We start from the raw sequence: 18,564 nt of genomic DNA, 5'->3' as shown, positions 1-18,564 counted from the left end.
TCAGACATGAAATACTTTTTTTGCACATTTGTATTTTCAGTTAGCAGATATTTCGAATTTCATTACATGTATGTTTTGTATCGTGGTAGCATCTCAAGCCTAGTTTTTACGCACTCTGAGATTCTAGCAATTTGTACATGTTTAATTGCAGACTTTAAAGAGCATACCATTATACGAAGAGGCAAGAAAAAAAAAAAAACTATAACTAATGAGAGCATTTAAATATTTATGTGCTTTCATATATATATATATATATACATGATATAATCTTTAAATGTTTTAATTAAGTAAAACATTTTTAAGAAATTACATGGAGCAACATTAAGTTATATTACTCTAGCGTATACTGATCTTTGTTAGTAAATATGTCGCCTATCAAAGTTACCATATTTTTTATGATATTCTTTTTAGGCAAGGTTTTTATGCACACAGGAGCTCAAACAATATTGCCATCCCAACTAATAAGTTACTGTATAATTTATGTGCAGGATGAAAAGAAGCAATTTTTAAATGGAAAGGCGTTCCTACTAATATTTTTAAATTGGAAGCAGGGGAAGGTAGAATTTTCAAGAGGATTTTCAAAAAAATTAGATGGGTTTCATATGCTTATAACAGTAATTCATAACAGAGGCTCCATGATGCATATCTAGGGATCTGCAATATTATCAAGGTAATCCAGAAATGATTTTTTTTACGGGCAAGAGTAAACGTCTTTTCCAATGGTTTAATACATATAATTAGTTATAATCATCATTTTGTAATGTTTCCACATTGACATTGATATTCATTTATTCAAAAATGTCGATTATACCGATAGATAAATTTAAATAAGGAAATTATTTCTACAAATCTTCATGTACGAGTATTTAGGTCATAGCTAAGTAAGATCCTCTCGTAAGTTTGTATCTCTCCATCTCTCTTTCTCTCTTATAAATGTAATTTGAAAAGCAAGAGAGGCGCGCTCAAAAAATTGAAATATAAAGGACTTGTATTTTTCGGGCCATTTTGTTATGATATCATTTTAGTTGCTTTTTGCTTTTACATCCAATAGAGTCTACAAAGAGGGAAGGTAACAAGAGCATCAAAAAAGGGATTTGGTGTCCTGTTCCCTACTCAAATGAAGGATTTATATATGAAAAGTTATGAAAGAATAAAAAACTAAGAGGTCCCCCTTACATAAAACCTGCTCCTATCCTGGATAAATATAAAAAATACATGGCCGAAATATAATAATTTCATCAACATTACTAAATAAATCAAAATGTTATTTGAGTGTGGTTGGTGCTTGTACATTCTTTACCTAGATATTTCTTATGGAATCTCCATCCCAGAGTTGAAAGGAACTAAAGGTAAGGAACTGCTTACATTGAAGAATATTACAAATTACATGTAAAGTATACAAAAATAAAAAATAAACAGGTGTTGGCAATAACCGTTTTCAAATAAAAAAGGAATACATTTTTTGTTATAAAAAATCATGACCCATAATGTACATTTTTAATAAAAAAAATCAGCTGTCCCCTGTCTTATTTTTTTCTATCAAATATGGACACTTTTGAATATGAACAATACGGGTTTAGACAACATCAATATGCTTAAAAGATTAATGTGGTTAGAACAATCAATTGATCTCAATTGAATGAATAATCATGGATGCAGGCTTCCCTCTTTAGACACGTGCATAATATAATGATGATTATAACTAATTATATTAAACTTGCTCAACCAGTCTTTGAATCCTTTTTAATAAAATACTTAGAGTATCATTGATTTGAGCATTCACAAACATAACATTATCATATCATTTGTACTTAGTTTTGGATATACAATTATATGTAGCTATATTTGTACAATAATCTGCTGCCTCTTCCTGCTTGCCAAAAATCTTGCAGTGATTTCTTCATTTCTGTTTTATAAAAAAAAAATACTTGTTTCTCCTTCGATAAATAGGATTATTCTTCCTAAGTAAAGAATCACGAGATTTTTAACATACATGTATATAGAACTTATAAGTGTATAATGTGCATTATACCATAATGATCTTTAGAAAATTCATTAATCCATGAGATTCATTGGCACAACTAAATGAAACATGCATTGTAAATATATGTGAAGGCTTAAACATTGTCTATCATGCCAGAAAGACAAATCAAAAATTGATAACATTTGTATAATCCAGTATTAATTATCTTCTCTAGTAAATATTCACAAATAATGGTTCATTAAAATCTCAACACTTTGATTTTAGACATTAACAAGATATAATTTCAAACAAATTAATCCTATGAATAGATGTGTGTCTGAGCTCACGTAATCATAAATGTAACCATCCTTAGCGGTAATGATTGCTTCCCGACAGTGGCGGAAGGCCGGACATCCACTGCAGATGTAGTCCTCTTACATGGCGTCCCAGTACTGGCTGGCAGTGGCTTTGAGGGCCTCAGTACTTGAATGACGGACACAGCAGACCTTCCCCTCTATATGCACTCAAAAGGTGTACTTGAGGGAGTCGGCATCAAGGCTGTACGGAGGGCAAAAAAGTATTGCAACGGAATATATGGGTTTCGTTTATTACTCGTGTAGAAAATGGCCTCTCTACCTTCACAAGGTTCTTTCCGCCCACTTTTCTGATAACTCTCTGGAGAGTCTTGTATGAAACCCCAAGATCTCTTGCATTGACCCTATTGGACTTGAGGGTATTGGACTGGGCTGTTTCCTTTAGCTCCTACGGGTCCAGTTTAGCCTTTTTGACAGAGCCCTTCTTCCTCTCCAATGTTCTGGAGACGCTCAACTGCTTGGTTTCATATTGTCGCAACAGAATTTTAGGTTATTCTTGGCTGTGGGGTACTATAATGAACTTCTTGATTTTGTAAGCGTTGTGTGTGTGATGTTTCTCCGACATCTTTAGAACTCCAAGCATGGAATACAAAGACAATTTGTTAATTTTGTTTCAGCTGTCGTTTGGTTGCGTAACGAGACCTCATAATTAAAAAGAACTAAGTTCAAATGTAATTAAATGGTACTATCATTTTTGTGTCCCATTCGCTACATCCTTCAAAGCTGAAAGGTAAATAAAAATAGTAAGATTTCAAAGAAGAAATGTCCTTAGATAGAATTAAGTTTAAATTTGGGTCCTTATTTTCAGATATTCCCGGACTTTTTCTTTATCAAGCTCAAATGTGAGATAAAAATACAGTTTTTTTGGTTAGATTAAAAGGTTTTTTCCCACTTGATGTTGAAATTAGAGATAAAATGTATAAGTATATATTTCAAAGAGAAATGTTTAAAGAATCATTTTTATTATTTATTTATCATGCTTCAAATTCGAGTAATAACATTAATTATTTTCGTTGAGAAGCTCGTAACTCCAGCTTCTAAGGAAAATTAATCAAAAGAGTGTAATAATATATTTTTTCATAGCTGAAAGTATAACACTTCAAAACACTTTCGAAAAGTGTCTATATCGTTATTGCCAATTTGATATAAGTGTATTATACTCGTAATATTTCATGGATATTACTCCTTTTTGTAGGAATTTTTTTATTTAGCCTTTCTGCCTTGTTGAAGGAGAAAATGCTGTGACATATTTTTTCTAAAAATATGTCGGTTTTTATTTTATAAACAAGAAACGTTTGTGTTTACAAAATCTCTTTCTTTCTTTTGAAAAGGAGAATACTTGGAGGATGAATATTTATAGTCCATTCAGAGTTTGTACTATTAAATTGTCCCTTGCTCCAAGACGTTTTTCCATGCGACGATCATCACTTGTAATCCCCATCCGTGTACATCAAAAATATTCAACCTAATTCAGCTCATTAAAGAAGCTTTGCACAAGTGACACTTAGAATATAGATTTTTTTTAAAGCTCGCATGCATAACTTTAATAATGTTTAATGGAATCCACGGTAATGCATGAAGCCAGAGATGAACGGATACAACTAATTAAGTTCTCCAAATCAACACTTCTAATGTACATCAATTATATTGTTTTTTTCGATACTCAAGTACCTCATAATTTGAAGGAATTCATAAATGTGATACAACCATAGCCTAAAGAAATGACAAACACCCACATCCAGTACAGTTTTAGAGTCTACATAAGTGACTTATTATTTGTGAAGTTTACTATTTTCTATATTCTAAATCAAGGATAATAGTTTATAGAGATACGATAGAAATTGTAATGGGATATTTCTTGGAAAGACGTAATTGCGTTGATAGAGAAAATTTAGATATTTTATTTTCTTTTAGTATAGAAATTTTTTTTTATTATTTTTTATTTCTTTCATTTTAAATCAGATAATGGACTTTATCTTAAGAGCTCGATTAAAAAAAAAAAAAAAAAAAAGGAGGAAGATCAATTTAAAAAATGTGAAATACAATACCTCTTGAGAGTAGAATCCCAAATTCGGTGTTCATCAATGGAGAAGAGTGCATTTGCAGGAAGGAATCCCTAGCAACGAAATTCCCCCTAAACTGCCCCTGGCAAGTAGAATTTGCTCCGAGGACTCCCTTGAATGTCTGCCCTTTGGAATCCCTCAGTCACTACGGGTCTGCAACGAGTCATCTTGTGTCCATGGAGCTTCAAATAATAATCCATGTAATCAAGTCCTAATTTATGGATGTCTATATAAGGGATACTCATAGTCCAGAATAAAAAGTTTTGCTTTGTAATCTTCATTCTATCATTTCCTTAAAATACTCAATTTATTTTGATGGACCACTTGAGTCTCTGATATTGATTAATATATTTTTAACCATTGACAAATGTGTACTGGTGGAATAGTCGAATGTTTCATGCCATTGAGTTAATAATATGTTTAGTATGTTGTAAATTTAAAGATATATTATACCATTTGTTATTACATTAAGCCTTATGTCAATAAAAACCTGTAGTTGCTTAAATCTAGATTAAAGCAACTCTTGGGTTCCAGTGAAAATGTTGCACGGATCCATAGTTTCCTCTTTTCCAAAGTCATTAGAGAATTTTTCATTAATCATAATGGATTACGAGGAGTGGGGCGCTTTGTTGATGATGCTAAAATTTGGGAGAATGCAATTCTTCTTTATCTCTAGTCCCTCCTATAATCGACACTCCCCATGTCAACAGAGATTAGGACCATTTTGATAATCTACAATGGAAACATATTTCTGCAAATCCATTGACAACAAATATATATAATATTTTTCATCCTTGTTATCCAACTCAATGAAGGGACCATTAATAAGCTATTAGCCGACACTTGATTCTTATTGCGAAAATATGTATACAATTATTTATTTTTATAAGTATTATGAGGCTTTGATTTTAACGCTATTAACAATCGGTTGGGGAAAAATAATTTCATATTTCCCACTTTTTTTCTTCACTACATATATCTTGTGCACTATTGATCACATCAGAGCATGCGATAAGGTGTTATTAAAGGTGTGAGTGTATACTACAAACACTTTTCCGGAGATTATTGCGCTTGGTCAAGCCAGTCGTGAATTATCGTGCGTCGAGTATGGAGGTCTCAAAGGAAGAAATTCACCATACTTTACGTTTTACTATCTGAAAGGGAAAAACGAGTCGAAACCAAACAAAATAATCTGCGGTGTATACGGGTCCGATACTATTTTTAGTTTGTATTGCACAACAGATGTTAGAGCAATTTTTATTTTCGCTCAATTCTTCCCTCTACTGTGAACAAATCGACCGTTTGAAGCTGACGATAGAACAGAAGCTGTCAGCATTGGTGAATAGGAGACAACAAGACATCATTAAGACAACGTCAGGCCGTACACATTTCGGGTGACGCGCCAAAAGGTAGACGAGCAAGGATGGGAAGTTTTTATGGATCAATCCTACAGTCCGAACCAGGCATCAAGTGACTATCTACTGCCAATGCACTTTGGGGTACAAATATGGCCTCAATAGAGGCTTGTGAAAATTGTTTTCCCGTGTTTTTGTGCCAATAGGGAGAAGGGCTTCTACGTGAAGGACATTATGAAGTTGGATCCTCGTTGGGAACAAGTTATTGGACAGAGTATGGCATACTTGCCTTAAATTGGATGACTGTAACATTTCTTATACAGGATTGAAATAAAGCAAAAATACGAAAATACTTTTTCCCCAACCTATTATATGTAATTATAGTATACATACAACGAATCCCTCAATTCTTTTAAACGTCTTACTGCAGAAGAAGAATTTATAAAGAAATTTTATTTCGCTTTTTATGTTGTTAATACTGCTAAATATGTACATACATACTTACATCGTTATATACACAATATTAGTGTTGTGTCTAAGATTGCTTTACTTTATGTTGGACTAAACTATGGCCCTTTAAAATAATTTGATCTAGTTCAGTTGCATACAAAAAAACAGCATTATTCGGTACCGAAGAAAAATTCGTTCTAGAACAATTATACCGATAAACTATTGATGACGTCTACAAATTGTGAACATTGATATAATTACATATAATGAATTACTTTTTAGATTTTCAAGCTATTTCTAATATTTATAGACTCTTTGTTACATAAAAACATGTAAGACGGTGGATCTAAGAAATATAAAATTTGGTTTTTCGAATGAGAGCAAAGAAAAAAAAATCGATACATAAAGTGAGACTCAAAACAATTGATTCACGATTCAAAAAAACAATTCAATCTTGGTCTACAGTCTAATACGGCAGTTTTTTTAATATATTTTTTCACAACTAATATCCTTATTGTTAAGTATAACTTCCATCTTTTTGTATAACATAATCATCCTGACCTATCTTAATCATTAATATAGCCTCCCTTAGTAGAAATGATGTTTTCCAGGCTGTGGCGGAAGGCATGGTACCCTCTGGGCAGATGTAAAGGATTTTTCAATAGGGACGCTCACATTTTACGTTGATAGGTTTCGAAAAAGACGTCATATTTGTTATTGTTTCTTTAACAGCTGTGCTCAGAAATAATTTTAGTTTCATCATGGAATAGTACACACTCAAGCAACGCTTGCAAATTATTAAAATTTATTACAAAAGTGGTGAGTCTTTGATCCAAACTTTAAGAGCGTTAACACCAATTTCTGGTCAAACGTAATCGACCTGCTAAATCAACAATTCAACCTTTGGTGAAAAAATTTGAATCCACATACACACTCCATAATGTTCCTGTACCAGTGAGACAAAGAAATGCACGAAGTGTAAAAAATATTGCTGCCGCAAGTGCATCAATTCAAGATGACCCAAATTGGTCTCTTACGCGCCGTTCTCAATCGTTGGGCATCTCTGTGAGATAGATCGTTGTGGCAAATTTTGCGAAAAGATCTTGGCCTACACCCATATAAAAGCAAGTTGGCACAAGAACTGAAGCCGCTTGACCACTTCAAACGTCGGGAATTCGTAAAATGGGCAGAAGGAAAATTCGAAAATGATCCTGATTTTCAACGTAAAATCATCTTCAGCGATGAGGCACATTTTTGACTCACTGGCTTTGTTAACAAGCAAAATATGCGCTATTGGGTCGGAAAAACCCCACACATGATTCATGAGGCGCCATTACATCCCCAAAAAATTACTGTTTGGTGTGGATTGCATGCTGGCGGTGTCATTGGGTCGTACTTTTTCGTCCCGATGACAATGACCACGTTACTGTGAATGGAAATCGTTACCGCGCCATGATAACCGATTTGTTTTGGCCTGAATTGGAAGATATGGACTTGGACGATATGTGGTTTCAACAAGACGGTGCCACTTCACACACAGTAAATGTTACAATCGATTTATTGAAGAGTAAATTGGTGAGCGTCTTATCTCTAGAAATGGACCTGTCAATTGGCCGCCTCGCTCTTGCCATTTAACGCCTCTAGACTATTTTCTTTGGGGTCACCTGAAAGCCCTGGCCTACACCAATAATCCGTCGACGTTAGAAGAGCTCAGAACAAATATTCAACGCGAAATTGCTGCAGTTTCAGCCAATTTATGCGGAAAAGTACTCGAAAATTGGGTTTAACGATTGGACTTTGTAAAACATGCACGTGGTGGTCATTCTAACGACATCGAATTACATTCATAGATTAACTTGAATGTATTTTAACGGCAAATAAAGAAATTGTCGATATCTCAAACCGTTTTCGTTTTATTTTAAAAAAAAAATGTGAGCGCTGTTAATGAAACACCCTTAAGTTCTATGTCATAGCGTCCAAGTGCTGCCTGAAATTAGCCTTGAGAGCCTCGGTGTTTGGAGGAAGGGCACTACAGACCATCCCCTCGACATGTACTCAAAAGTTACAGTCGAGGGGGTTGGCATCAGAGGTGTTGGGGAACCAAAAGTGTTAAAAAAGAATTCAAAATAATCATTCAAAAAAGTCTTTGCAATGGAGGAGATGGTTTTCTTTCTTTGCTGATGTCAAAAGTGGCCTTTCCACAAGGCTCTTTCCACACACTTTTTTGATAGCTCTCTAGACAGTCTGGTTTACATGGTCCCTCGTGGACTTGACCATTTTTTTAACTCCTCCGAATCCAGTTTCGCCTTTTTGACAGAGCCCTTCTTCCTCTCCAACGTTTTGGACTAGCTGGAGACGCCCAACTGTTTGGAGACTTCCGTCAGGGGTTTTCCAGTGTCAAGGAGTGCACGAATGGAAATTCATCCATCACGTTCAAGTGTCATTTTCTTGACTTGTACGTAAGATAGAGAGCTCAGGTTTGTTTTATTTTGTAACTAATTGTTTATGCTTTAATACCCGAATATGAATTGATTTCAATCGTTCAACATTACTTAATTATTGAATATTAGTAAGTGTTCAGAATTCAATTGACCACCCGGTTCATACTTTTAATGTAGTATTATAATTATGCAGGATACAACAACGTAACTTCCTTTCTATAATGTGTTGTAATCAGACTGTAGAAAGTAGGGTAGGGGTGGTTTCATTTTAGAGGCGAGATTCTAAAGTTTTATTAGAAATACAGTCAGTCACTATCCTCCGCTTGTTGTTGAAAATAAATATTGTCAAAAATATGTTGGCTAATATTTTATAAAATCAAGCTCCTGAGTTTTAATTGGTACAATTTCTAATATACCTATTTTGAAAAACACTTTCAACGCAAACAACTCCACATATAATGATACTGGAGGGTTAAAATTAGTGCCATTAGATCCAGTATTATGCAAGAATTTTATATTGGTTTGTGTAAAGCCGATGAAACTAAATTATTTCATTATGCACATACTAAGGCAAACTTGCTAATCCATGGACGGACGGACAGACACGTACTTATATGTTTGTTTCTCCGCTAATAAAGTTGTTCAGAATTTTGAGTTACGTACCCCAAGCTAAGTTTCATTCTGATCAGACCAGATTCCAGGGCAAGTTTTTTTTTTCCATTAAAAAGTCGATTTTTTCATAAAACAAGATCGATTCCCCGTGTCTCAAAGTTATTTTAAGGTATGGGGTGTAGAATCGAAAATACATCAGAAAATCTAAAAAATGAATTATTATACTAACGGAAAAAGTCCTGAATACGAATTAAAAAATGGGGAAAAGAGGCTTATTGAGTATGTATGTATCTTCATTATGGTTGAAGAAGGACTAATTATTATGTTGTATATCGAGAAGTTTGATTAAATTGTGGAGTTATTTAAAGCATTAATAAAATAGTTCGAAATAAAATATATAATACGGGATTGTCCAAGTTATATACAGAGTGATTCATAAGTCCCTACGATCTAGAATACTTATAAAGTAGTAAATAAAATTATATGATGATGATAATCCAAAGTACACAGCCAGTCTACTAAAAACACGCAAAAGAAACAAATTCATAGATTTCAAATAATATTATTGCTTTATGACTGACCAGAGTGGCTACACCTTAAAGTTTCGAAGTTTTTGAGCTGTATGGTATCATGAATCAAAAAAAGACATAGCAGGAATGAGACCATTTTCTAAAAGACTGGCTTAAGTCGATCAACAATCGATCTTTCCGACGAATGCATTTGTGTATGGAAAAGGGGTGTGCACCCTATGATAATTAAATGGCTATGTTGTTGTACATTGCTGTTAATGTCTACTATATATTATAATTAATAATTATAGAAATTTGTATTATCATGATAATATATTTTTATTTTTTAACTTTATAAAATTTTTATGAATCACCCTGTAGATTATTATAAATTTTTTTTTTTTAAATTACCCAAGGTAGGAGATAATTCTTCTTTACTTTGTGTTATCACTACGATGATCTATGAAAGAATAAACATAGTTAAAAAGAAAAACACAATTACAAAAATCGTTTTTTCTTTTCGATGTAAACTTAAAACTGTTACTTTTATCTACACTTTGCCGATCCCTTCTAAGGTATATGTATATGAATTATACGATTAAAAAAGTATTCACTATGCAACTTGGACACTTTATTTTTCGTTAAAAATTAGTTAATTGCGTAAATACTTAAAATTTCATTGCAAAATGCAATAACTGAGGCTTTTTTAAGTTGAACGGATAAGTATTTATATTTTATATATACAAAATATAAATTAATTAATTTAGGTAGATGCACAAGACATGGAGAAAATTGTACCTTAAATATTTAATGAAGTTTCAGTCCGGGGAAATTAGTGAAGTTGATTCTAATTGTCATAATTATGTTATTTGAAAAGGGGTTCGATTATCAAAAAAAAAAAAAAAAAAAACTAGTGATGGAACGATTAAAAAAAAACAAAAAACGATGTAAATTCAGATGCTGTTTTGCTATCAGGGGTGTACATTGGATTATATTGGGGGAAGGGGTTGCTTTAAAAAGAAAATAAGATAAATTCAAAGATTAAAATATTTTAAAAACAAATTCAAATATATAATTTGATATTTCAATTTTTTCAAAAATCCACATATTCAGAAAAAATCTACAACTGTTCTCAAAAAAAATAAATTTTGTCGAAAAAAATTTCAAAAAATCTTCAGTTGTTCACAAAAAATATAATTTTTTGGAAAAAAATTTTTTTTCAAAAATCTACATTTGTTCTCGCTTAAATAATATTATTTTGGAAAACAATTTAAAAAGTCCACAGTTGTTCTCAAAAAAATAATTTATTTGGAAAAAAAATTGAAAAATTTAATTTTTAGTATAACATTTTTTGAAAAAAAAAATCAAATATAACATTTTTATGTGAAAAATTTGAAAAATTAAATTTTAATACAACTTTTTTAAGAAATAAAATTCAAGTATAAAATTTTTGTGGAAAAAATTTTCAAATTTTAAATTTGCTAATTAAAAAAAACAAAAATTCCTTAATTTGAAAGGGGACTATTTTTCTTAACTTAAAAAAAGTAGGCAATATTTAAACACTTTTAAGAAATAAGAATTGCAAATTAAACATTATTTCCCCGATTACGATTACAGAAAAAACACCCGATTCTCGGATTACGATTACAGAAAAAACACCCGATTCTCGGATTGCGATTAATCGTCCCACCACTAGATAAAAACACTATTTTCCTTCATATTAATGAGAAAAGAATCATTCTTTTGGGTCTCTTAGAAACAGTATCTTTATTTGCTTTTATTTTTATTTGATACAATGCCTTCAAATATACGATAATTATTACACTGTATAATGTATATAGGGAAAACTTAATGATGCAGAAAATCAAATCCAAATATGTTTTCTTTATTTGATATATTTTCCTCAAAATCTTATATTGATTTGGTTCCTAATACAGGAATACGCAGATTATTCTTTTGAATATTTTCCTACACCTCACGTAGTTAACTTTATTGTACCTTTCTGTGAAATCAAAACAGGCCTAAAATCAATTGGTATTGTAGGGCTTCTGTCTAAAAATCCTAGAACGGACTCATACTGTTGTGATTTTCTGTGAACCGAACTTATTCACTCCTTCAAATAAGTTCCATCCATATCGGTCTTCAATATTTAATTTTCCGGAGAAAAATTTCAAGAGTCCATTGCTGTTCATAGACAATTCAATTTTTTTGGAAAGAAACAGCACCTTGAGCCTCCCCCTGCGGACACCCCTTGCATTAGTCAGATGTTTTTTATATTTGTGAAAGAAGCATTGCATCAAAGACATATGAGTACATGTTATTTTGATACACCACAAAACTGAAAGATATGATATAACAGATAAGATAGGAGTTCTATGAGAGTGGGAGTCATGATTGAAAATATGTATAGTCTGCTCTTATATTACTATTTTGTAATATGAACCCAAGATTCCATAGGCACAATTAAATAGTTATCTATACATTATATTAAATGTGAATGTCTCTGTGGGTGGCTGTTTGTCCACGAATCACGCCCAAACTGATGAATATATTTTGAGGAAATTTACAAGTAGGTCTTTAAGGCTCAAGAAATGCCTCTGGGAACAATTTTTTTTTTTTGGTCTTCCAGGTCATGGCAGTCTTTAATTAGCATTTTTCTAAAAACAAATTTTTGACTAACAAACAACTCTTTCATATAAAACAAAATATCCAGAATGTAAATTTTCAAGAATCATTCTCACTGCATGTTGGTAAGTATTTTTGCACACTTTTTTTAAAGCAGGTTATGAGTTCTATAGAAGAATAAGAAAAGTTTTTTGGATGAACGGAGTGGTGCATTAAAATCCGATCGATTTAAATTTTAAACATTAGCAAGATATCATTTATTAATTAACAATAGAATTTCATCAAAATTAATACTAGAAATAGATGTATGCCTGAGCTCTCTTAATTATTAATGTAGTCTTCTGCCATGGGGTCCTAGTGCCGGCTGACAAGGGTTTTGAGAACCTCGGTGTTAGGATGAAGGATACTTTTAGGCCATCCCCTCGACGTGCACCCAAAAGGTGATGTCGAGGGAGTTGGATTCAGGGATGTAGAGGCAAAAAAGAATTTTAAAGACTCATTCAATAGAGTTTTTCAACTCACGAGATGGGTTTCTTTCATTGGGGGTCTCAAAAGTGGCATTTTTACCCTCACAAGGCTCCTCCACCCACTTTTTAAATGAATCTTTAGATAGTCTGGTATGAAACACCAAGATCTCTTGCATGGATCCTAATGTACATGAGGAATTGGCCTGAGATTTTTTCTTTAACTCCTCAGTGTCCAATTTGACCTTTTTGACTGAGCCATTCTTACTCTCCAACATTTCGGACTTACTAACGGCGTAGACGGTTTGTGCTAGAGACAACCATCTGCTTGGAGTTAGAGAATGGAAATTCGTTGATCACATTCTAGCGTAATTTTCTTGACTTCTAAGTAAGATAGAGAGCTCAGGCTTGTTTTTTTTTGTAACTTATTGTTTATGCTTAAATATATCGATTTAAGAATTAATTTTGGGTACTAGGTAAACTGAGGTAAAATGAAGGAACAGCATCTCCTGTTTACCAGGGATTTTTCACTATCCCATCTTGAATTTCTTTTTTCTTTCTACTGGGATTTGAATAATCAAATCCACGTTGTAGTCAACTGTTGAAGAGAAGAAGGAATTCACGCTTCTTTGTTCTATTACTAGTACACACACATATATTTTATTTCCCTTTGACTCCCAGAAATTATCGAGTCTACAATAAAAAGGTATTCTAATAAAATGGTGCAGTTTTTGGTCATCCTGAACGTGCATGGTCATTTTACCTGATACGACACTGTCGTATTAAGTAATCCTAAATTTTGATGTGTCTAAGTTAACGTTGTCACGCTATCAATATTTTCGTTCTGATACTATTTCGATTAAATATATATAACTATATTAGTTGTAGAACAAATTTTGCCAGAATATTTGCGACTAGCATTTTCATTTATTTAAACATTCTTTTGACGTTTAAAAAATAAAGATATTCTTGGCGACGTTTCTTTTAAGAAAGAGTAAAATATTACCCCCAAATATAACATTCCAGTTCCTGTCTCTGGTGCCTATGAGGGCACTTAAAGGGTATATCTGCAGTATTGTTATTTAAATGAGGGCTAGTTCAGAAATTAAATAACTTTTTTAAATTAGGAAATTTTTAGAACTTTAAAACAAAACTGACAAGTTTGTTTTTTTAGGTCTAGAAATTTGAAGGATACAGTTATCTGCTGTCAATTTTTTTAATGACAAAAGGGAGTAGTTGTAAGCTTTGATATCAGTAGTAACAGGCAGCACTAGTCTAAGTCAAACCAAGCAACCAGTAATTGAGTCAAAAATAAAAAGTTAAATTTTTACCTTTTTCCTATCATTGTTCTGTGAGAAACAAAAAATATATTAGCACACGTTTCAATTTGAAAAGGATTCCATTAGCATGTATGTATTTAATAGACATATTCCTATACCCATCCACAAACGGAACTTCCTTATTAGCATAAATTGTATATATGTATGTAATTTTACAGCATACTAGAATCTCTTAAAAGTATGTACAGTAGATATTAAGAAATCCCTGCAGTGCCAAGTCTTTTTTATTTAACTGTTTTCTTCCACATAATGTAGAATGAATACGCATCAAATTTCCTCAAAACATTTAAATAATTATGAAAACCTTAGAAAGAAAAAAAAAAACATGCCTCCTAGTGTGTCTTTTTTTCAATGTTCTAGAAGTCCTTTTTATATTTTAAACAAACTTTTAGACTTTTTCAAAAAAAAAAAACAATTAAAAAAAGTAAAACTAGTTACATTAATTTCATTTTTTTGTTCCTTATTGCTTTTAGCTCTAAAAGCATGAAAATGATCTTTATAACTCGAATCTTTTTGGCTTTTGTGACCTGCAGAGTGCTTTTTGAACAATCTGTTATTAAGACATATCTTAATGTTATTTTCCCCCTTGAAAGATCATAATAAAATAAAAATAAAACATTAAATATAAATTGTAAATATGTTTAAAAATTCAAAAAATGTTTTAAGTGAAGAAACACAAGTGCCTAATAATAAACACCTTAAAAAATAGTATGACAAAAGTTATTGATGATTTATTGATTGTAAAATATTTTTGTATATTTACAAAAACTATCAAGGTTTATTTATAGTATATAAAATGTTGTTTATATACGCAACAAAGTAAAAAAAAAGGGGCTAAAAATCTTATTTTTATCTAGCTTGAGATAAAAGCAATAAAAAACATACCATCACTCTCCTAGAGCACAAATTTGTTGATTAGTTCACTTATTTTTGTAGAGTTGATAAAGACCCTACCAAGTCGATTTCTTATAATTGCATTTATCATTGAATTTTTCCCGAATATTTGTCACTAGCATTTTTATAGATTTGAAAAATTTCTTTGCGCTTTCTTTGAAAAAAATAAAAAGACATTCTTGATGATTTGTTCAAAAAAAAAAAAGAATTTAACATTGCTGAATATGCCGTGAATATTCATATTTGACGAAAAGTTGTAGCAGGTAGTTAACCCTCCAGCTACGCCTATGAGAGCAATTACAAGGGTCCCACAGGATTGTTATTTGGACTGGAGGCCAGCTCAGAAATTAGAGGACTTTTTTTTTTGAAAAGAATGCTATTCTTTTTATAAAGAACAATTTGTTTCTTAGTTTCCAAAATTTGAAGGGTACCCTCATCTGCAGCCATTTTTTATATGACAAAATTGAGCTAAGATACATAAGATTGATGGATTATAGTACCTCTATATCTATGAATAGACGTACATACCTCCTTTGTTTATCAACGCCAAATTGGATATTATAATAGTAGGTGTAGTTAAAAGAAATTTATAATATTTTCAATATATGGCTTTAGTAATGTGTATCTCGTGTTGTATATGTGCTATCGTTTTACGCTAGGTAGCATGTGAAAGTTAAGATTTTTTACTACAAAAACTTTGTGGTGCGTTTTGTAATTGTTTGACCAAGGTGTTCTTTGAGCGATCATCAAAGATGGACACCAGCAAAAAGAAAAGAAACCATATTTGACAGTTTTTCTTAGAACAAGGCGCGAAAAGTCGAGGCAGGCAGCTAAAAATCTGAATAATGTTTATGTTCCTGATACTATTACAGCCATATTTTGGATTCGAGGATTATGTAAATCGTAGATTGCGACCGTCTTGTAAGATCCGTTTTGATTTCCAAGGATATAAATATGACTGGTAAAAAAATTAAAAAATCATACAAATAATGGATTTATTTTTACTCTTAGGAAGTATGTTTAAATACGTATCCTCAATGGTTGTTAAAGATGTTTACTCTTCCTTACTCCAAGGAGCTTTCTTGCTTGCCCCCCATCCTTCCTTCCCCTTATCTTTATCCAGAGAAAAACTGTTTCTTACATTATAATATCAGTAGTAGTAGATACTACTTAGATCGTAGAAGCATTGTTCCCCAATTTTTTCCCCCTTTTTTTTCCCCGAGCAAAATGAGGAGAGTTGCTCTTTCTTTTCACTGTCTCTTTTCTTTTCTATGTCTTAAGAAATATATTTTCGTTAAATGGTTTTATCATAATACTGCGTATAGTTCGTAACTACATCATATTATATACAAAGAACGCACATTATGTAAGTTGTGTGAGGAGTAGACTTGGGTGTGTCCGTTTCTTTTCTCGCTCCTTCTTTATTTATATCTCTTTCCTCCATTATATGAATATCCTTGCCATGTATGTACTTAATGAGTGGTTTTTTATGGATGACTGTGTCAGAATAGGAGTATGACAAGGCAATTATTGGAATACATGTGACATCACTACTTTAGGCCTTTGATAGGGACAATTTACTTTTTGGCTTCCTACCAATCTTGTTTCTTGTTAAGTGGCACAATGTGGCATCCCCTGCAAAACATGAATAACTCTTATCTATATATTAAATGTGAATGTATGTACGTGTCCTTCAATCACGGCCAAAACAATGGATGGATTTTCCTGACACTTTTCATGCAGGTTCTTAAGGCTCCAGAAACGGTGACATTTTATTTTTTTTGGCTTCAAGGCCATAGAGGCTTTTAAATAGTATTTTTAGCACTTCATCTGTACAATCTGTGAGCAGAATGTAAGGGATGGCGGAGAAATTTAACTTGCCTCGCCCCAGCAGGGGTGTATTTAATTAAAATGTAAGAGGTTTTTGGTGATTAGAAATGCGGCGGCAAGGCAGTTTCAACGGCCTTGAGGCCCAGTACTTCAGCTGCATAACTTGATAGCTGAGGTATATTTTGGGAAATTTGGAGGTTACCTGAACAACCCGTTGTTGGGGTGTACTATATAATGTTAGAAGGGCTCCTAGGTGTCTAGAAACGTGGCAGCGGTAGAGTTTAAACTGTATTTTTGGCAATTATTTCACCTCTACAAGCTTAGAGTTGGGTTGTATATTCGGATATTAAAAGGTTTCCTTTATGCTAAGGGAAGCGGATGCATGACAGCGAGTTCGGCGTCAGACCCGGAATAAAGCAACAATTCCTCATGTTATAAAAGAGGAGTACCTATATATTAGTATACTCATAAAACCAACATCAGAATCATTCTTAAAATTTTACGGCCTTTATTTTTGTTTTATATTAAGCAAAAGAGTTATTAATTAATTTTCATTTCTTAATACCTTTGGAAATACCGTGCAAATCTACTCTCGTGTATGTTACATATATAATTGAAAACAGGGTGTATTTTGGGCATTTAAAAAAAGAAACAGAAAATCTACACGGTAAGCCCAACAATTTGAAGAATGTTTTGGAGGAGATCAGCTTATCTCTCATTACTTTTCGTAGGAATAGCTACAAACAATTGTGACGAGGAAGGAATAAGTACAGTTGATATCCTGAATCATTTTTATAGAAAATTACAAGAAATTGTAGACATTGAAAGGTTGAATGTTCCACGGAAAATATCATTCAAGGCTTCTTGATAATAATCAAATTTTCTTCAAGGAACGAGAAATGTCTACATTACCCAAAAAAAATCAAATATAAAAAAGCACCTGGTGCAGATGGTATTATTAGAGAACTTTTTACTCTTTTCTCCGAGGAAAGTGTACCTGATGTCTTACACGTACATAAATCTATGAAAAAGCTTGTTAAAATGACAAAATCTTTAACCAATGGAAAAATAGTCCTCATTTCTATATATATATATATATAAAGTAATGGAACTTATTCCTAGAACTGGAGACCAATAACGGTTCTTAATTAAATGTATAAAGTTGTAACTGGCATTTTGACAGAAGGAATGCAGTCCTTCTTGAATACAAAAACCGCAAAAGCACAGCAAGGGTTTTTAAAGCACAAAATAATTTAAGGTATTTCGTGAAATTATTCAAGCTGTAATTGATACTGTTAAAGCTAAGAACAAGTTTAGTGCTATCATTGCGATCAACTTCAAAAAACGTTTTGATTCTATTTTCCATTATTGTATTCTTCATGCTAAAAAGTTTTTAAATCCGCAATGTGCACTTTTGTTCAACGGTACATCATAAATTTCGATTGATGGGTGACGACTGACGAGAGATCCAATCTGATTGAAAAGTATTGTGGACAAGAATGCCCGTCTGCTCCTCATTTGCTTTTTCATAAAAAATGCTGGTTAGATTGCATTGAATACTGATTATAAAAATATTCTGCGGGAAAAATAAACTATTCATAATATATACAAATAGGAAAAAATAATTTAGATGTAAGGGGCTTA

At 32.3% G+C, this 18,564-nt stretch overlaps 1 protein-coding gene across 1 annotated transcript in view; it reads left to right on the top strand.

The window, feature by feature from the left end:
* Positions 1 to 1,023: 1,023 nt before the first annotated feature.
* The window catches only part of LOC121128553 (uncharacterized), a 32,164-nt gene continuing 14,623 nt past the window's right edge, over positions 1,024 to 18,564 (top strand). Inside the window, exon 1 of the mRNA XM_040724145.2 lies at positions 1,024 to 1,349. Coding sequence (XP_040580079.1) covers positions 1,262 to 1,349 — 88 coding nt within the window. The 5' untranslated portion in view covers positions 1,024 to 1,261. The remainder of the gene's footprint in view (positions 1,350 to 18,564) is intronic.

Source organism: Lepeophtheirus salmonis, chromosome 13, assembly GCF_016086655.4.
Source record: "Lepeophtheirus salmonis chromosome 13, UVic_Lsal_1.4, whole genome shotgun sequence".
Lineage (NCBI taxonomy): Eukaryota > Metazoa > Arthropoda > Copepoda > Siphonostomatoida > Caligidae > Lepeophtheirus > Lepeophtheirus salmonis.
Note: the sequence above shows the minus strand (reverse complement) of the source record. Positions and strands in the feature narration are given on the sequence as shown.